The following is a 19,738-nucleotide window of genomic DNA, read 5'->3' on the forward strand; positions in this document are numbered from 1 at the left end:
GCTTTAGAGTTTGTTTGGTGCTTTAACCAGTCAACCACCTATTTATCAGATTCATATAAGAACATGACTTGATGCTCTTATTTAATTTTTGTAGCTACCTTACACATATGAAACAAATAACCAATACCAGTGAAAAACTTAAAATCAAAATACTCTGCTATCAGCAGAATAAATGCACATCAGAATCACGTTACCCCACTACTCGATACCAAATTATTTGTCTTACTTGCAAGGCTCACTAGGGCATTTACATAGACCAACTAAAAGCTCCCTGAATCTTGCAATGATAGGGAACTCTCAAGCTCCCACTATGTGAGGCAGGGCCATGTTTCCATTAGATTTAGAAGTAGTATCATGATTTCTTACTGGAACAATGAATTTTGTGATTTTGCTTTCTAAAGCAAACCGTCAGGAACTTCCACAAAGAATAACAATTCCTTTACTTAACAAGAAGAACCAAAAAAACCCCCAGATACTACTACTACCCCATTTTCCTTAATCTTATGAAAGAAGCAACCATACAAGGACACATGTTATCAAGCCCATTTTGGAAAGGGTCCCTTGAAGGTATCACTCTCCTGTACCTACTAGACCAAAGCAACTCTGTATCTTAATGTGCTGGGGAAGGAAAAAGTTGCCACATGTTCATCAAGATCAGCAGCTTTTCTCCACCCCTCTCCATTCACTTTGTTTCCTTAGGGATTTACTGGAACATATTGTAGTGCTGTAGAGTCAAACTTCTGTTTGAAACTGCATATCTTCAGGTATTTTATGGCTCAACTGTAAGGTCAAACAAGCCATTTTCATTCAGGTGGATTTGCCTTGTTTGTGATCTATGGAGTGGCAGCCAGTCTAATTCACTAAAGAAGCAAACTGCAAAGAGAGAATGTATCTAGCCCTGCATGAACACAATGGTTGACATGAAGAAATGAGGAAATGTTTTAGACACAGAAAAGACTAACTAGTTATGGTAGCACACGGTTGAAAGCAGCAGATTGCCTGTTTCGCTTATGCCAGAGAAGGTGGGATTAGCTGTTCCAGCATGCCAGCAGTGCAGACAACCAATATTCACTTCCTCCTGTTACTCTTGCAGCTGCTGGAGGAAGAGTTGGGAATGCAAAGCACCTACTGACAAGGCAGAAGCAGATGGGATCCTCTTGTTTTCACTTTCCCAGCAGCTCAGCAAGTGTAGGATGGGCCACAACACATACACACATACATTACTGAAAGTAACATTGAGTACACAATATTAAAATATTAATGTTTTAAGGCATAGTAACAGAGAAATAACAGTTCTTAGTTAACTGGTTTTCATAAATTGTTCTTAGTGTGTAAATGCTTTATAGCAGGTGAATGGCACAGAAGAGCTATGCACCAGACAAGGTTTTTGCTTTCTAAATTCAGGCTATTCAGCCATGCTGCTTACATTCGGTAGGCCCCTTCTCATGACGACTTGAAAGCTCCAAGTATAACAGTCACATCAAAGACCCTAGGAATTACTTCTCTAGTGATCACACCACTCTGACAGATTTCCAAAATAACACTGAAAAATAAAGCTGTAATATGTTTTCTTTACTGAACCACATTAATTACAAGTAGCTGCTCAACACTGAAATTTAATTCTGATATATCATATTGTCAGACCAAATACTTTACAAGGCTTTCTTGCTCTATCATGTGCAGCAGGATGTATGGTGATGCAATCAGTATATAACGACCAAGGTTATAAAGTATACATAACACTACACAGATACATAAATAATGTATCATTTCCTGAACTTGATTCTGATGTAGTTTCACCAACAGAAGCCTGAAGAGAGGTGTGGTGTTTGTTTCTCCATTTTTGCATATAGGAACACATGAGAAATACAGTACTCTGAAGCATGTGAGGGTCAAATTCCATCCATTAAAAATTTTCCAGAAACCCATTATATTAACCAGATCAAGGCAAAATTGATGTTTTGCACTGTAAATTAGACTTGTCTATAGAGACTGGGTATGGAGACATTGATGTTGACAGAAATCAGTACTTCTCTTGATAGTTTTTCATGGTCAGATCTCAGAGAATAATTTTTAAGTCAAGCATTGAATTTGTGTTGTGGTCTTTTAATACAAATTCCCTAGTATGTAATGTATCATTTAACCAGATCAGCTAACTATCCTTCAGATCTCAATGCCTGAACTCAGTAACTTAAAAACTGTAGAAATTCTCCTAGAATAAAAACTCTTATCTTAAATAAAGATACAGTAGAACCTTTTTTTCCAACTGTAATAAAAATGTTGTTGATATAGTAACTCTGCAGTAATAATTAATGAGATCTGTGAAAACAGACTGCTATAGCTGTCTCCAGTGCTCCTCTGTGTTACATCTAAGTACATAAGATAAAAATGATCTTTGGTGAGGATTCTAAATTCACCATTAGACAATCTATCCTCACCCTTTTAACCAGCTACATATGCATGTACAGAGTTAATAAGATCAAATCACACTCATTAAGTGATCTGAGTATGCAACCAGATGATATCCCTGCTGATACAGAATTGTGCTCCCCGACAGTGGAATTTAATGTGAAGAGCTACATCTAGAAACATAGAACAGGAGGGGGCTCATGGGTCTCAAATGTTGTTGCATTCAATCTCCACACTGGAAAATATCACAGAATTTCTGTTACACAATTGAACGCTCTTGAAAAGCTAAATTGTATTTTACAGAGCTAATCGCCTGGATATGTAAATGTCTACCCAGTTTAAAAAAAAAATCACAGCAGGCTATTACTTGATGTTCAAACATGCTGAACATTCATAACCACACTGTAACCTCGCTAGGCCTTGTGGATATAATGCTGTGAATAGCACAGAAGTAGAATAGAGAAAGGATAATTATGCTTCTGTTTTCTGACTCCTCAACACAATCTATAATGGCTTGTTTCTAAATAAGTAACATACAGTTCTTGAGAGAGTTTAAAATTATTTTTTCCTCATCCTAAATATTAAATATTTCATGGGTGCAGCTGAAGTCAGTAGTGCATCCTCTGGTACGAAAGGAGAGGCATCAGCTCTTTGTGGGAAGACACACAGTGAAACAGAAGTGTACTTTCTTTGACAGTTTTAAAACACAATTGAAAAATAAACTCACTTGTAAATGTTGAGAGTTGTCAGTCATATTGTCCTCTCGTCTACGAACTTCTTCCAACAACTGTGCATTCTTCTTTTTCTCCATTTGCTGATTGTGCTTCAGATTGGCAACCTTCTTGTTTTGGTCCTTCATATGTCTAAGAATTGTATACATATATGCAATAGTGTTAATGACTGCAGTCCCTTCTTTTTCCTCCATAAAATTAACTTGTGACTATGACACAGGATATCAATTCTCCAACAGATACAAGTATTCCAAGCATCAGATGTAAACAATAAAACTTCATCTTGTTTTTAAGCTGGCATATCAAAATGGCTTTAATACCATCAGATTATACAATGGTAAAGCAATTATTTGGCCTACAAGTTTTTTTATCAGCTGCTCACAAATATACCTCTTCTAAGCACTATGCAGAAAAATTGCTGTTGTAACAGAGGGAGATTATCCAACAATCCTTACCCACTCAGTGAGTTTGGGAACAATTTTAATGGGTGCTTTACATAATATTAATTTTAAAGGAAGCAGAAGGTGAAGGTGATGATTAATGTATGTTGTGAACTTCTATTTTTGAAAACCTGGACTATAAATATAGTGTTTCTGAGGATTAAAGTGTGATGGGGTAGAAGGTCAGGTCATAAATATGCCATGAAGAACAAAGGATGCCTTTACAAATAGGTTTGTACATAAAAACATTACATTCCTATCTTTTTTTTAATAATGAGACTTTCTTCTACAAAAGATTATCAACAAATTTGAGTGACTTCTAATGAAAACGAAACAATCTTTACCACCACTATATATTTTATTTTGTTAAGATTGTACTCAAGTAAAATAATACATTTTTAAATTGTTTCAATGCTTAGTTATCTTCTGTTGTGGATCTTACTCATTAAGTTATCAGAAACTATGCTGATACTTAGCGTACATCCTTTTAAGAAAGAAGGCAAGCTAATTTTGCCTGGCAGGCACTGAAAAAATATCCTTGCAGTAATGCTTTCTACCTGCTTGGATTCTTAGATATTATTTTCCCGACTTTTTTTGACTTTGAGGAATTTGCTCCCTTTTATCTATATAAAAAGTCATGTGCAAATTCCTAATGAGATCTACTCACTAATCCTGTTTTGGCAAATGAATATTATTCAGTGCCCAAAAGGACCAGTGAAAATGTCTGTTGCTTCCACATTAGAACTTTCAGTGAAAAAAAAAAGTTAAAGAATACATTTCTTGCACTGATTTTATTATGCTAAAGAAACTAGGTTATTTTATATTTACTTCTATCACTGGTTTCTTTGTCCTGCTGCTGTTTTTTTCAGTACTTTTGCTGAAAAATTAACAATCTATAATCAATAAATGTTGCCATGCTATTAAAAATTCTTAGAAGACACTTCATATACAAGTTCGTAGGTACAGTACATAATAGAAAAGGTAATCTATTATTACTAAAAAAAGTAACTTCAACTTGCCTAGAAAACTAAGTGGGTACAAATAATTCAAATAAAAAAAATCTTTGCTTTTTAAAAGAATCTACATCAAGCTCACAGATGTCTTTTTAAAAAGACAAGTATGAATTCCTCTATTTGAAAAACAGATTTATCCTATAGTTGTGTTCATGTGTTTGCATCAGGCTGTTAAGGAACAAAAAGATAGATTAGCCTAACTGATCATCTTTCTACAGCATTTGTACTCAGTTTTCAATGTCAGAAGTAAAATTGGTGAAGACTGTACAACCCGTAAAGCTAAAAGAACCCCCAACAAGATGTTGCTACCAGAAAATAAACCAGTTTCAGGGGAGAAAAAAATCAAAAGCCATCCTTTTAAAATTTATTTCTTTTTAGTACAATCATCTTTATATTACACAAAACACAGACTGGAAGGTGAAGAGCTGAGCTTCTCCAGCTTGAACCAGCTCTAGTCAGGAGTTAGTATTTTGCAATGCTAGAGATTATAGCCTGTATCTTCCTTAAAGGTTCTCAAATATTTTTTGTAGTACCCAGATATAGTGCTAAAATGGTACACTTAAAAGCTCTCCCCTTTAGACATACCTTTAACAAAATGACAAGACTCCTAAGAAACAGCACCTTTTTCCCAGCTCAATGAAACCACCTGCACAGCACTACAGCTGTCCCTTCATAGACTTCTGGCATCATGTTTAAATCCCCAAATTAAGTTCACTTGAGAACAACAACAACGAAAACCACACTACACAATGGTCAGAAGAAACCTGCCTACATGAGACCTATCTCAATAGGCCTGGCAGTATAGCATAAGTCACCAGTATCTTATCATAGAGTTTTAAGAAAGGTTAATTTTCTGAAAAACACAACACACTGCCACAGCTAACCCATAATAAGCAAGCAACATGACAGTGCTAAAAACAGCAGGGATATTTCTGTCAAAGTTACACTGACAGATTAATAAAAAAACAACCAGAAATTACATGTTCCAGTTAAACTTGTTTCTAGGCCTTAAAGAATATAATGGGTTTAGCTATTGAGTTCTCTTTTTTACTAAAGTTCCTAAAGAATGCGGGAGTAATGCCCTTTGTCTTTCTAGATCAAGTATTCAAATGTATGTTAGATGCTCTGTGCAACTCCAAGTGAAAATCATTCTCTTTCATGGGTCCATGCTGCATGATTGAATTAGACCTAATCAGCATAAAACAAAAATGAATATTAGAAAAATTTACTTTCAGAATTTCATATATAAATGTGGCATTTGGCAGAAATTTTGGTGGTGTAATAATATTTTGCTGTTAATATATAAAATGGTTTCCAAGCTAATGCTGAATAAATGATGAATTAATTTGTATTTAATCTCTGTAAGAAGTTCAATTTTATGCTAATGCTAACTGCTTCTTTCATTACCATTCCCTCTCACAACTTCCCATTTCAGTTTGTCTAACGCCACACTGAAAATTAGAACATGGTAAATCTGCAAAGGAAAACATGGTGCCTGTGATATGCAAAATCTTGAAGAGAAGGAAATAAGAATGCTGTATCGTAGCCTCTCTTTCTTCCACATCTGACAATATGCCTATGGAAGTGAAGGAAATGCTACCGTTAAAGCCTAGCTGAGTAGTTTTCTTTTAGGCCTGCATTAAAGGTACAGGAGGAGTTGAACAGAAGAAATAAATACAAGAACACGTTCCCCACCACTTTTTTTTTAGATGGCAAATATATCAAATATAGTCCTTGATCCAGTATATTTTTTTGAGTATGCTTGCTCTGATATTTTCTGATATATTCTAAAATGCTTTTGAATAAAATAGAAGATTAGGATTAGTAAAAATTTATGCACAAGAAATAGAAAAGTATTTGGGAACAGTATACAATCAGAACAAAATATCATATGCCATTACCATATAGGATATAAAATATCCACATAGTTTACCAGCAGCTATGCTGATATGCATAGTTGAGTCTACATGATTCTTTATCATGAGGAATTAGTTTCATGTGTTCTGCTACACTGTTTTAATTTAAAGCTATAAGACTACAAAATTCATTAGGCAGGATAAAATAAATAAAACATTACTGTTCAAGATATATGTACTCAAAATTTGAAATGTATGCTGCAGGGGGCTGGGTAGTAGAATTGATCTTACCATCAGATGTTAATCATTCTGGTACTAAAATATATGCAGAAGTATTCTTTCTTTGATAGCGTAACTGCCCCAAAGCAGTAAGATGAAATCCACGGCTTTCCGATTTTCCACATTGTTACAGTTCATTTTGAAGATGGGTATCTGTTATCTTACAGTGAGCTAAATTCTTTAACTGCTGAACTAGGCATTACAGTCATCTCAAATTAGTTATTACAGAATACTATGCTGATTGTAGTTTTACAAATGTTACATAACTGGAAAGCCAGTCTTCAAACCAGTTCTAAATTGGTGCCAACACCACATTTGGCTTAAAGAAATTATGTTCTGAGCTAATAGCATTTATGAAGGAAAAAAGCAGCGTAGATGACTAACACTTTACAAAGATGCTTAATCTTGGCCAAACATTAAAATGTCTGAGTAGTGACACTTTTTCAGATAACAAATTTAAATTTCTGTTTGTGTTCCTATGGCTTTAGCCAGTCAGCAATTGTCATAAAACATCCAGCAGCTTCATCTATGGACAACAAAAGAATTCAAAGTGGAGCTAAGCTGTCTTCAAATGGAACTAGAATGTAAGCACATGTTGAATAGTTTGTTTTTTTTGTTTTTTTTTTAAAAGAAAGAAACAAGTTCTGTTCTATTCCATAGCTACAAACTGAAGGATTTCATGGGCATCTTCCAACTCATTTGATGGTTCAATATAGAGAAGCAGTAGCCAGCAAACACCTGCACCACATACATACTAGATGACAATGATATTGGAAGTTAATGAAGAAGAGATGAAGAACACTAGATAGAAGAAAAAATTCAAAACAAAATTTGATTCTTCTAGTATACTAGACACTCACTCATTCCTAATGAAGAGAAAAAGATAATATAAAGTAACATACTTCTCTGGAAGCTACCTTACTGTACATTAAACTTTGAGTTTATGAATTTTTTAAACCTAGATCAAGCCATTGCTGTGAACTGTAAATACATAGTAGATGGCAGTTGTGCTACTCCAGCAAAAATCAGCCAGTCATAATTCCCCATTCCTCTTCCTAAATCTTCCTGATCTGGGATAATTTTAAACAAAAAATCTTTCTCAACACACAGAAGGCTCCACAGCCATTAATTTCCACCTCAGCTGGGCACTAGACTTAAAATCAGGTACCTAAACCACAGCGATGCCTACATCTGTTTTCCTCGGCATCCAACAACTTTCTCAGAAAAATAGCCTTAGACCACCAACACAGAAATCAATAGACTGTAGCAGTCCAGATTTCTGATAGTGCTGAAGAACCATCAAAACTATGACTGATAAATATTTAGGTATGCTTAGAATATCATAGATCTGAACAAGACAGGTGAAGGGCAAAGGCAAAAAAAATCTTATACAGCCCTATAGCTTTGTCTCCTATGAAGTCCAGACCAAAGAACCTAGAGCCCCTTAATCTTGCTCTGCAAACAGGAAGATGCCCTTACATCAATTACGCTAGCCCTTCATTCTACTTAGTTTTTACCTTGAAATGTCTTTGCAAGAAATAGACATCAGTGTCATGAAGACCCAGACCCTTGATCAGCAGAAAGGCAAATATCAAAACACTTAGTTCTGGCTGGTATGAATGTCACTAGTTGTAGTGACTACATTTAATGATTTTTGTTTGTGGTTTTCTCTTCTTTTTCTGGAATAGCATACAAACTGATCTCATAGTTCTAACTACAGTACATCGAATTCCTTCAGTGCAACTGTTTAAAGACAAATATTAACATTTAGTTTCTGCATATGTGTATCTTTAAGATTTCATTTTACAGTAGTGTATAACTGTTGTCTAAGCTCCAATGCTTTCATCTCTGATAGCTATAGAAAATTGTTCTATTTCATTAAATTCCTAGCTTTAATGAACCACCTGGGTACCTTGGCCAAAAAGTTGGTAATGTCAGCCAAAAATAAGTGTTACATGCTTAGTATAGCCTTTACTCTATTTCCTAAAGATTTTTTTTTTCCCCTCAAAGCATCCAAAAAACGCAGACATGCAAAATACTCCCAGAAGCAAAATCTGTAACATTTTCTAAAGGAATATGTCTCTCTAATAAATTTTCATCCCATTAAACAGCATTACAATAGGAACAGCTGTCAATCAAAAAATTCTCCAGTATGCTAGGAACCTGTACTCCTCAACAAATAAAAAAAAGTGCAACAAAATTACCAAAGAATGTTTTCAGGAAAATAACAACATCTTATGAAATACAACAATTTATTCAAAACAAGTAATTTCTATAAACATAAAGTCTCAAAAATACATTTTAAAATTTAATCCAGTACACATTCTATGTAATCAAACATCACCTATTGTTCTAGACATGCACTGGGTAGAATATTACCAACATCATTACTTGAAAGAAAAATTTTTTTAACAGATCATCTCTTTCTCCTTTATAAATAGTCCACACCTTTACAAACACTTCACATATGTAAGCAATAAAACAAATCTTAACATTTTACTAGGCACTCTGGAACTCGGTAGCGAGTCATGCAGAAGACCTGATCCTGTAAATCCTGTCCATGTGAATGTCCATTCTGAACTACACTACTTCACTAAGACTCAGTAGAAATGTTTCCAACAGTTCAGTTCTCACTGTCTTAAAAATGACAGTATGCATAGGTTCCCATTTCACTTATTGAGTCAAGACTAAAACAACACCATAACAGCAATTCTTTAAAATTCAGATCCAATTCCACAAGATAAAATTTCTATTAAGATGTGAGCAAAGTTAAGTATTGTTGCTGGCGTTTTCCTGGAATGCAAATGTAGTTGCTACTACCAATCTATAAACCTGAAAAACAAAGATGGGTTAGACTCTAGCAAACTGTAAACATCATGAGACGTTAAGAGGGTTACTGACAGACACATTCCTGACACAAATATGCAAGGACACTGTTTATTCACTTAAAACCCATAGATGGATTTGTCTAGGGGAAATAGGTATTCTCACGATAAGAAAACCTATATCCATGACAGGCTGAAATTTTGATATGACAAAGAAAACATACCTCAAATAACCATCATTTTTCTAAAAGAAAGCCCTCATGCTTGACTGCTAAATTTATTTAATAAGTTAGACTCTAGTCACCTTAAGATTTATGATATGCTAATAAAAAACTAAGTAGTGTCTTTCTGTGCTGTCATTTGCATTTACAAAAACTTTCAGTTTGTTGGTTTTGGTTTTTTGGTTTTTTTTTAATCCAGATTCTATAACCTAAAGCATTATTAGTATCCAAAAGGTCTTTTAAAATTTGGGGATTTTCCTTGTTCTTAACCTTTCTTATTTTCTTTTTGTTAACTAATACAATTGTCATGATGATAAAAAAATTAAAGAATACTTTAAATGCAAAAACAAAAGCAATCCTCCCAACCACTAAGAAGTTAATTAGTTTGACACAGCCAGCACGTCCAACAGAGCTGAGCTTCAAAATAACTTTCATTGTTTCTCCCTTGATGGCAAAAAATTATATTGGGACTGATCCTTTTTTTGACGACGTAGATGATGCTCAGAACTTAGACTGCTTGTGCATTCTAGGCCAAATCATTCATCGAGCTTTATGCCCTGATACAAAATGGCAGAGAGCAATGATCATAACCACAGGGAGAAAACAGATTAAAATTTATGAACACATAAAATTATAACAACATTTTATTTCATAAGCATTTTGCCTTTTTGCTTGTAAAATGAAATCTAATGATTGCAAAACTGCAAAGCCAGCTCACCATTGTACATAATGATTTTTTTTCCTGTGAGATCCCCTGACTAGCAAGCACATCATGTTACAGCAGCACAGAATGCTACTATTCATTGCTAGTGTATTTGTTAAGAGTAAGGAAAGAATTAGTATATCCAAAGCTGCAAAGAACAATATTCCTCACTGAACTAAGGTGCGTTACAACTGCAGTACCAAAAAGCAAAAAGGGGAAAAACAAAGGTACAAAGCAGCTGTCTGGTTCTTCCAACAGGGAATCTTCAAAACACAGAAAAATGTATATATGTTGCAGGGCTAAATGCATCAGTATGAACTGTTTTGGTGATGTCCTACCAAAACTGATCCATAGCTGACACCAAGTGCATATTGACCACTAATACAATAGACTCCACCCACAAAACAAGCAACATATGTAGAATGGAGCCTAAGAAAGTCCCAAAGCTATAATTCAGCAGTTTACCACTTCTAATATGTTACCCCCTTCCAGAGTAGTTATTTCATTTGGGGTTTGTCTCTTTGGTTATTCTAACAGTCTGAGGACTAAGCTGCTATGAATATCTGTTACTTGGTTAAAAATGGTGTCAAAACTTATAATACTGTCTCTGCACCATCTCTTTATTCCATTTGATAACACTGTACAATGCACCCGAATTCTGAGAATGTCAGTGGCCAGATAATTGCCTTAAAGAGGACATGGCTCATACTGATTCATTTGGAACTAAAGTAACATTGGTGTAAATCAGCTCCATTCTCTATTTCAAAGCTATTACACCATTTAAAAAAACCCATCATTTCTGCTGCTGCTTTTGAATTTGGGAGTCTTTCTGCTTTTAATGTGAAAATTTGACAGACCAACATAAAAAGCTCAGAGATTAATACAGATCACTACATAGGCACATATGCATAAAGTGTTTTGAATGAAGACTTCCTAAGGTGAGGGGGGAATCGTTCCTTGTTTTTTGTTTAGACAGACTCAAAAGAAAAAAAAACCAGGATTTTTTCCATGTCTGTTATCATAAAGGCCACATTTTGGAGGAATACTTCATGCCCAAATCCCAAGGGATTCCTTTCTTTGCATGTCTGACTAATCTATTACTGTCCTATAGAAAAAAATCCCATCTCACCTTTGTCTTTCTTGCCCCTATTATTCCAAAGCAGAAAATCTAGCAGATCTTATTCCCACTCTTTTCTCTGTAGAAGAACTAAATTTTCCCCTCTCTACTTTCCATTGAAAAGGAGCAGGGGCAGGTCTTCAACTCCCTGAACTAATTGCCTTTATAATAGTTTAAACTCCTAAACTGTGTAACAACATAACCTACCACCTTTCAGCTGACCCTGTGACACAATTTCATTTTCACAGTGATGCTATCTGATCTTGTAACTGGAAAAATACCCATTCTACAGTGGCATAAATGGGAGTAGCTTAGCTTCCTTAGCATGTCTATAATAACATGGGATGAGAAGGAAAGTTTGAGCAGCTGCCTCCTGGAGAGACAGGAAAACATTGTCACCCTGGGGCTGGACTGCCCCTGCTGCCAGGAAGGCTAACGGGACATCTAGACCTTCCCTTATAAAATAAGCTTGTGACACCTGAGTAAAATTTTGTTGCCTTTTGGACAAGAGAACTTGGAGGAAGGTAATACTCTTAGGTTAACTTTGGCCAAACTGACTGTATCTTTTGGTAATAAAGGCTGGTATTGTGCTATACACCTCAGAGAATGTTATCACAAGAAGTTATTATTGTCATCTCTTACTGAAGAAGAATGCTTGGTCTTCTTTCTGCCATTCACCTGAAGCTAAAACTACAGCAGACTCCATGTCACAGTTTATACTCCATCTACTCACCAGGAGAACTGAGAAGCACCCTTTGTGTTCTGTCTGCGTTGATACAAAGAATCAAAATGACCAGTGCAAACAATGGACAAAAAAAATTATCCAACCCAAACCATATTTTAAAAATCTCCGAAGAATTTGATTCCCATATCCCTAATTTTCCAGTTCAATGCAAAATGCTGTAATGCCCAGTTACCAGCTAAGAGAAATGAATTTTAGTATATTCAATGTTTTCATTACATTCCCAGCTCCTGTTACCAGTGGATTACATAGCTATTTCAGTTTCACTCAAAGGAGCAAGCTTGCAGTCCACACAGATCTAGAGGTCTCAAAAAACACAAGGAGATTCTATTACTAGGTTAAAAAAAAAAAAAAAAAAAGCCACACATTCAAATAATCCTTTTTTTCTTCTTCTTCTCCCCCCTACCACCCTCCCTGCCCTTTAAATCTCATTATTTCAAATGTTTGAAGCCTCGTTTAAGATTTCTTAAGACTCAGATTATGGCAGTACTTCTGTCTGACACCTATTTTCCCTCCAAATGCACCACAAAAAAGATACTGTTGCCTTGAGAGAACCAACAACTCTGCCTGGTAGAAATAAAGCAAGTGTTGCAGAAGTCACTGAAACATTTCTCACCTCAAAGAGAAAAACGTGGGAGGAAGGGTTGACCTAACACACAATCTGGGAAGTTTTCCAAAATCGTTGTTTAAGATGTGTTTAGTCTGACACAGTTCCCTCCAGAGCCCTAGAGAGATGCTAGAAATATCCACGTGAGGATAATGTATGAATGAAAAAGACCTACTAAAATCCTGTTCCAAACTATGGTTCATATCACTTTGTTTCAACACGTATCTGCGCTGCAACCACTGAAACTCCAATACCATGCATTGCACTACTGTCTTTCTTAGCACATTCTTACTGGATGACACTTTATATGAACATGTGTGAAATCCATACCAGAAGACTCATCTGTCACACATCTCTCTTGTACACCAAGGATTCTTCTGCATTTTCTTCTGATGTTCTTCTTAAAAAAGAAAAAAAAAAAAAAAACACAACAAAAAAAGCCCAAAAAAACCGTGCTGATGACAGGACACTAGATGAGAAGGATATTTGATCTGATTTAATATGGCAATTGCTTGCTGAGCTATTTTGTTAATTAATGCCATTAGCAATAACTGTAACCAGTAACTGGAAATAATTTGTTGCCTGGTATTTGCAACCAAGGAGTTGCAGTCCTGCTTCTGCTTCATCAGGTCCTTTCCAGCTGTTGTCCATCTAAGGTTTTCTCTTTTTTTTTTTTTTCCTTTAAAAACAAAACCAAACCAAACCCCAAACAAACAACAAAAAAACCCACCAACTCCTGACTCTGTCCAGTTACTCTCTGCACCCACAGCATGTCCAGCTCAGCCTGACAGCACTCAGGATCAAACCTCCTCTGCTGCACTTCATGTTTCACTGCAGTTTCCTTCTGAACCAAATCTTTCAGCTGTAACTCCTGGCTCAACCTAGCAGTTCTCAGGATCAATCCAGCCATTATCATTCAATACGTAAATTGAACTTTCCATGCTTTTGCAGTAACCTCTTCAGACCTCCAAATAAATCAGGTACACTTTGTATGATTTCTTGTGTTGACATCCTAACTTCCCCTTATTATAAATTCAGATCAGAGCATTTCAATCCAGCCACAATTACGTCATCCAGGCATATTGCTCCTGCATTATGGAAGCAAACAATGCAAGTGGAAGAAGTAGTTCCACCAACAGCCCAATGCCTAAATTTAGTTCCCCTGTCTCTCTTCAGTCACAGCTTTTTCAGGGTCAGCTGTGCTATCTCACAGTGGTTCTTCACACACACACCCCTCCACTGTACACAGGGAACCCTGACAGAGTTGTACCCAGACAGTCACCAAGCTCCCCAGAGGAGTGCTATTTTATTCACACATTCAAGAGGTAAAGAAATAAGCTCTGTGGATCTTCCCCTGGGGGAAACTAGCGAAAGCAGCAGGTCTACAGAAGCATAAGAAATACTGCTCTTTCTTGAAATTAGTAACCATGAAATGGAAAGGGTAACAGTTCCTTATCTTCTCTGTTCCCCAACACAGAATTGTGGTGTCAAGTCCAACCCAGTCCAAAGTGGATATTTTTCCTTCAGAGATACAGAGCTCTTTTCTCCTCATAGCCAGTTTATGCTGCATATCCATTTACTTCCACAGAGTATTTGTACTCCAAATCAAAACCAAAAAAATCCCACATCAGCAAGAAACTACAAAATATCCTGCTTTATTTAAATAATCCATTTCTAGTTGTCTCAGAAACATTATTTTAATCTCTGCATGCCTTTAAGCAAACTTAAAGGGCAAAGTATAGAACTGAGCAGTCAGGTTCAGGAGTGAGTGGGATAAAAATTAACAACACCACATTAACCTGTCCCAGGGACTCGTTTGTATCTTTTCAATGTTTATGATCTCTGCTTATTTTGTAATATATTATTTTTTTCTAAAGAAAGCAGAATTCCAAGGAGATAAACTTTCTACTTTACTATTTCTTAAATAAAATGAAATTTAAATGTACACAAATTCAACACCACACATGTAATCAGAGAAATCTAAATAATCTCTTCTGAAATCTTCATCTCTTTCAAAATGTTTAAATGTTAAAATGTTCACAGTGTTAAAATGTTGATTCTGTATATATAGCAAACAGACTAAAACAGAAAGACATGACAACAATCTGCTTGTTATCCAATGTGATGACTATGTTTCTCACTCAGAATAACCAATCTCTCAGAAGAGTAATGTATATCACAGATTCTCTCAGTTTTCATTAGTACACTATCTCAATTTCTCCAGGGAAATTATCTTTGAACAACATATCACTCTGCCCTTGGAACCATCAAACTGACATTTGACAAAACTGTGGAAGGCTCGTAAGTTAAATTTAAAACTCTGTTAAACCTTGCCTTACACATCTCATTGAGCTCTAGCCTCCCACGGAAACAATTAGGAAGGCCAACGTCAGAGGCTGGTGGGAAAATTTCTAGCACTGGTCAGTATATTGTACATGCAAAAAATATCCATCTCCTTTTTATCTGCATGCAGAAAAGTCTGGGGACTATATAACCTGCTGGAACCTAAATGAAAAAAAAAAGTTACTGTACTGATTCTTGTGCTCAGAACATTTTTTACTGTATAGGTAGGTGCACATGGTGGGGGTTATGCCAATGGATTTGATTTTCTTGTTTGCCATCAGTATCAATAGCCTGCCGTGTTCTAAAACAGGTTCTAATCATTCTAACTCCATATAAATACAGATGAAAAAGCGACAGCTAAGGACATATTGATTAGCCGAAATTAAAGAAATTAATAGATCTGTTTCTTAAATTAAGTTTTAACCTTAATGATGATTCAAGCTGCGAAAACTTAATGCTTCACTGAAATCCCACAATAAACTCTAATCATATGCTACAACTTATCTAGGCCTCTAGGGATGGAAGTTGGCAGGGTTATGAGGACAGTTTGCTTCAGGAAGGTCAGCTGGTTTTTTAGGTCAATAAAACATAACAGAAATTGCACCTCCAACTGCTGAACAAATGTTTCTGCATACCAATCACTGAATTCCAGTGAAATCAACCATAATGACAACCGCATAGCAGAATACCTTTCTTTAAGCTCGCTCTGGCTAGAGAGATTTTCAATCAATGTTGAGTACGTTCTAATAGAAATGCCAGAGTGGTCACATTCAGACAATAATTTCATCACAGCCATCTCCAGAGTTTAATTAAATTAATTAATTTCTGGAAGAAAGAGTCTGAAAATAAATGGTTTAAGTATTTTTATAATTCAGGTGCAATACCTATCCATTCAAGCACATTAGAATGTGCTTGTAGTAGATAGACAATGAAGTGTTTATCTGATTCATTACTGCAAGCAATCGGCCTCAAATTCCAGAAACAAAGTTTTCCAGCTGGAAAGTAACTTGTAATTGTGATGTGCATTAAAGCACATGAGGAAAAAGAACACTCGTCAGTCTTTTCACAATGAGCCATCTTCTGCCATGCAGTTCGAAGGCATCCACGTCAGAAACTTCTCTGACACGTCTGAACCGTGAAATGTGAACTGTGCTTGGTTTTGAGACTAAGATACCAAAACTGTCCCAAACTGGCAAGCTCTGCTTCTCTATGCATAGAGAACAATGCTGTGCAGAAAGTATACATTGACATAAAAATTCTGAAAACTTCAGATTTGAACACATTATGAAGGCAGATTGGATATTTGCCACGTTTCTAGTCAAATGTGCTGCATGGCAACCTGATACCTGGAACCACATCTGCAAATGCAAAACTTTGGTAGCTGAAATCCACCTGGAAAGTCTTTGCAGTGTACACCCTCCTTTATACTCCAGTCCGATTGATCTGTGAAGAAGTAAACACTTTCTGCCTTAATAATGATTGAAAACCAGGTCTGTTCCTGCCTAAAAAGCTCCTTCAGTACAGGAAACAAACCTTTGCGCAAGTTTTCAATCACCTATTTCAGAACCTGAAAAATAAGGGATGAGCTTAAGAGTACTACAGAAGTGTCTTAAATACCTGTCACAGGAAAAGGAAAAAAAAAAAAAGCCGCACTCTGAAATGAATGGGGAAGGGAAGAAGCAGATGAACCTGTAGTCCAAACCATATAAAGTTACTAGTTTCTAAAATACCAAGTGCATGTTTTAAGACTTAGCTAACTTAAATTTTACAGCTATTCATAAGCATGAGAAAGAAGAATTAACATCCAGGCCTACTAAGAGAAAAAAATGTTGGCTAGATCAATTTTTACCTTCAACAAGCACCACAAGACCTGTAATAATACTTGATAAGATGATAGGATTACTCAAAAACAGTGCACAAGCACAAACGCTAGATAAACTGATCTAAAATCTGGAAGAAAGAAAAACATGAATCTGACTAGATGGTGCTATATGCAAACAGAGGATATAAAACATACACGTACATACACCTCCCTTGCAGGTATCTGCTGGTCCAGAATCTGGCCAGCACAAACAGCTAAAAGCTGCTGAACCAGAAGCTGAACCACTCCAACTCATCCTATTACGTTTGCAATAACAGTAAAAGGGGTGATGGTAAAGTATTAAGACCAAGTCTCTGATCTTAGGTGTAAACCTCTCTGTACACTATTGCTATTGTTCAATCCTGGTGTTGAACTCCCTAAACAAAGATAATAAAAGTAAAAATGAAAGAAGAAAAAAATCTTAACACGAAACAACATATGAATTGAATATGTTGTTAAGAGAAATTTTTTTCTTACAGACTTCTGACAAAAGCATTCATTTACTGTAAAGTTTCTGATCTAGAAATGGAATAACCAAAAACTTCACAATAGGGACAAGCAGAATAAAAACAAAAACAAAAAAAAGACAAACATAAGTTAATTAATTAATTAATTAATATGGAATCAAAATGGCCAACTAAATGAAGCATCAATGAAAACATTCATTGCAGAAGGAGCAATTAAGTAGGAGAGCAGAAAATACTGACCTGGAAGTCAAGCTGGTTGTAGTAGGGATGAAAGCAGCAGTTTGGAGAAAAACAGATAGGGAGGAAGACAACAAAAGAGAATAAAGGGAGGAACACATTAGTTCTTTAAAAATATAACAAGCAGATGTTATATCAGCAGATTTTATTCAAAAAAAAAAAGAAAAGGGAAGGGAAAGCGAGAAGTAAAATAAAATTTCTGCAGCAGTATATCCTTGCTGTGCGCTGAATAAAACAAATTTTAAAGTAAAATGTCATCTTCTCATTTGTGGACTGTGGAAAGCCATCCATATTTATAACCACCGAAATGCACACACACACGGAAATGGAACAAATAGATTAGGTGGATATTGGTAGTGTTCACTGCCACACAAATGTCTCATCATATACCACAGAGTCTTTTTTTGAACCGACATAGGTTGGTGACCCATGTTCATCAAGTCTACCCATGAAAGCCAAAACAGCTAAAAAATTTGGCAGCTTGTTCAAAGATATCATTTAGAAGTTCACAAAGCACTGTACCTAATAATCAAAGACAGATTGGCCGCCCCCAGGAAATAGAGCCCCTTCTAACACTGACAGCAATTTTTTTCTTCAGTCTGAAGAATAAGGTTGATACTTCATCACTGAAAATACTCTGATGCTTGTTAACTTATTTGTTAAAAATACCTAACATGCCCTTTCAATTGAGACAAAATAGTCCCTGCCTGACACCCAGCTAGACTAATCCTTAAAGCTGTAACTGGTGCAGTTTTTCATTCACTTATGAAAGGGCAGTTTTTTAAAGCCACAAAAATACTTTTTTTGAACACCATTATTCCATATGCTGATGTTTTGTCATTTATGCAATGACTTGTCAGTGCTGTGTGGACTTGTTTTCATCAGAATTCAAATCCAAATCAATTCAGAACGACTTAATTGTAGTCTAAACACCCCAAGAGCTTAAACATGCATCTATCGTGTTATTACCCAAAACTTATCACTGCATATAAGAAGTGGATAATAAAAACCCCAAACTTACTGTTTAAAAACAAACTGGGTTTATATCATAGCTAGTATAGTATTTTTAAATGAACTTTGATATGGTTGTAAGCTTTGCTGAGAAGCTGCGCTCAATCAAGCAAATGACCAACCATGTGACATACCACTGGAGAAAGGCAGATCCAAGATTCTGCAATCTACACTACGTTCTCATCACGTTTTTTCAGTCTAAATTTATTAATGGATAATTCATATTCATTGTATTATGTGCCAACACTCTTCTACTGAAATCACTCTTCTTTCACCACAGTGCTTACCCCTTCACATATTATAGAGAACAAGCATCCCTACCGAGCCTTTGTTTTGCCAGAGAAACAACCCACTGTTGTTTGGACTCCTCCTGTGGCATGAGAACTCCCTTCCTTTAATTATCCTACCAGTCCTCTCTGCACCTCTTTCCAGTTTTAATTCAACCTCCTTGAATATGACTGATGAGAAGTATATAGCAGTGTTCCACATGGAGTCTTGCTAGCATTTGATGACATTAACACCTTCCTGTCCTTACTGCAGACATTTATTTGACATATCAGGATTCACACCTCATTATTTAGATGTCTGCTTCATTATTTAGATGGCTTATAATGGCACGGCCATAAGTAAATTCACCTGATCTTTCTCTTCCTAAACTATATCAAGGATTATCCTTTGCTTACAGCAGGCAGTCTTACTGGTCCTAACTTCACAATCATGCATTTTGTACTATTGTATTTCACTTAATTTCCCTAGCATGTTTCATAAATACACTTTTCATGCTAACACCATTAATAAAAGCATTAAACAATATACTCCTTCCATCCTGACAGTTCCATTTCAGCTGCAGTTAACCTCTCTTTGGCTAGGCCCTTC

At 35.9% G+C, this 19,738-nt stretch overlaps 1 protein-coding gene across 4 annotated transcripts in view; it reads right to left on the minus strand.

The window, feature by feature from the left end:
• ERC2 (ELKS/RAB6-interacting/CAST family member 2) overlaps positions 1 to 19,738 on the minus strand; it is a 531,140-nt gene that overhangs the window by 275,173 nt on the left and 236,229 nt on the right. For all 4 annotated transcript variants that reach the window (XM_087745272.1, XM_087745274.1, XM_087745271.1 and 1 more), the window contains one exon: positions 3,137 to 3,272. In XM_087745272.1, coding sequence (XP_087601398.1) covers positions 3,137 to 3,272 — 136 coding nt within the window. The remainder of the gene's footprint in view (positions 1 to 3,136; positions 3,273 to 19,738) is intronic.

Source organism: Nipponia nippon, unplaced genomic scaffold (assembly GCF_047370975.1).
Source record: "Nipponia nippon isolate SJK-2023a ecotype South Korea unplaced genomic scaffold, ASM4737097v1 scaffold_9, whole genome shotgun sequence".
NCBI lineage: Eukaryota > Metazoa > Chordata > Aves > Pelecaniformes > Threskiornithidae > Nipponia > Nipponia nippon.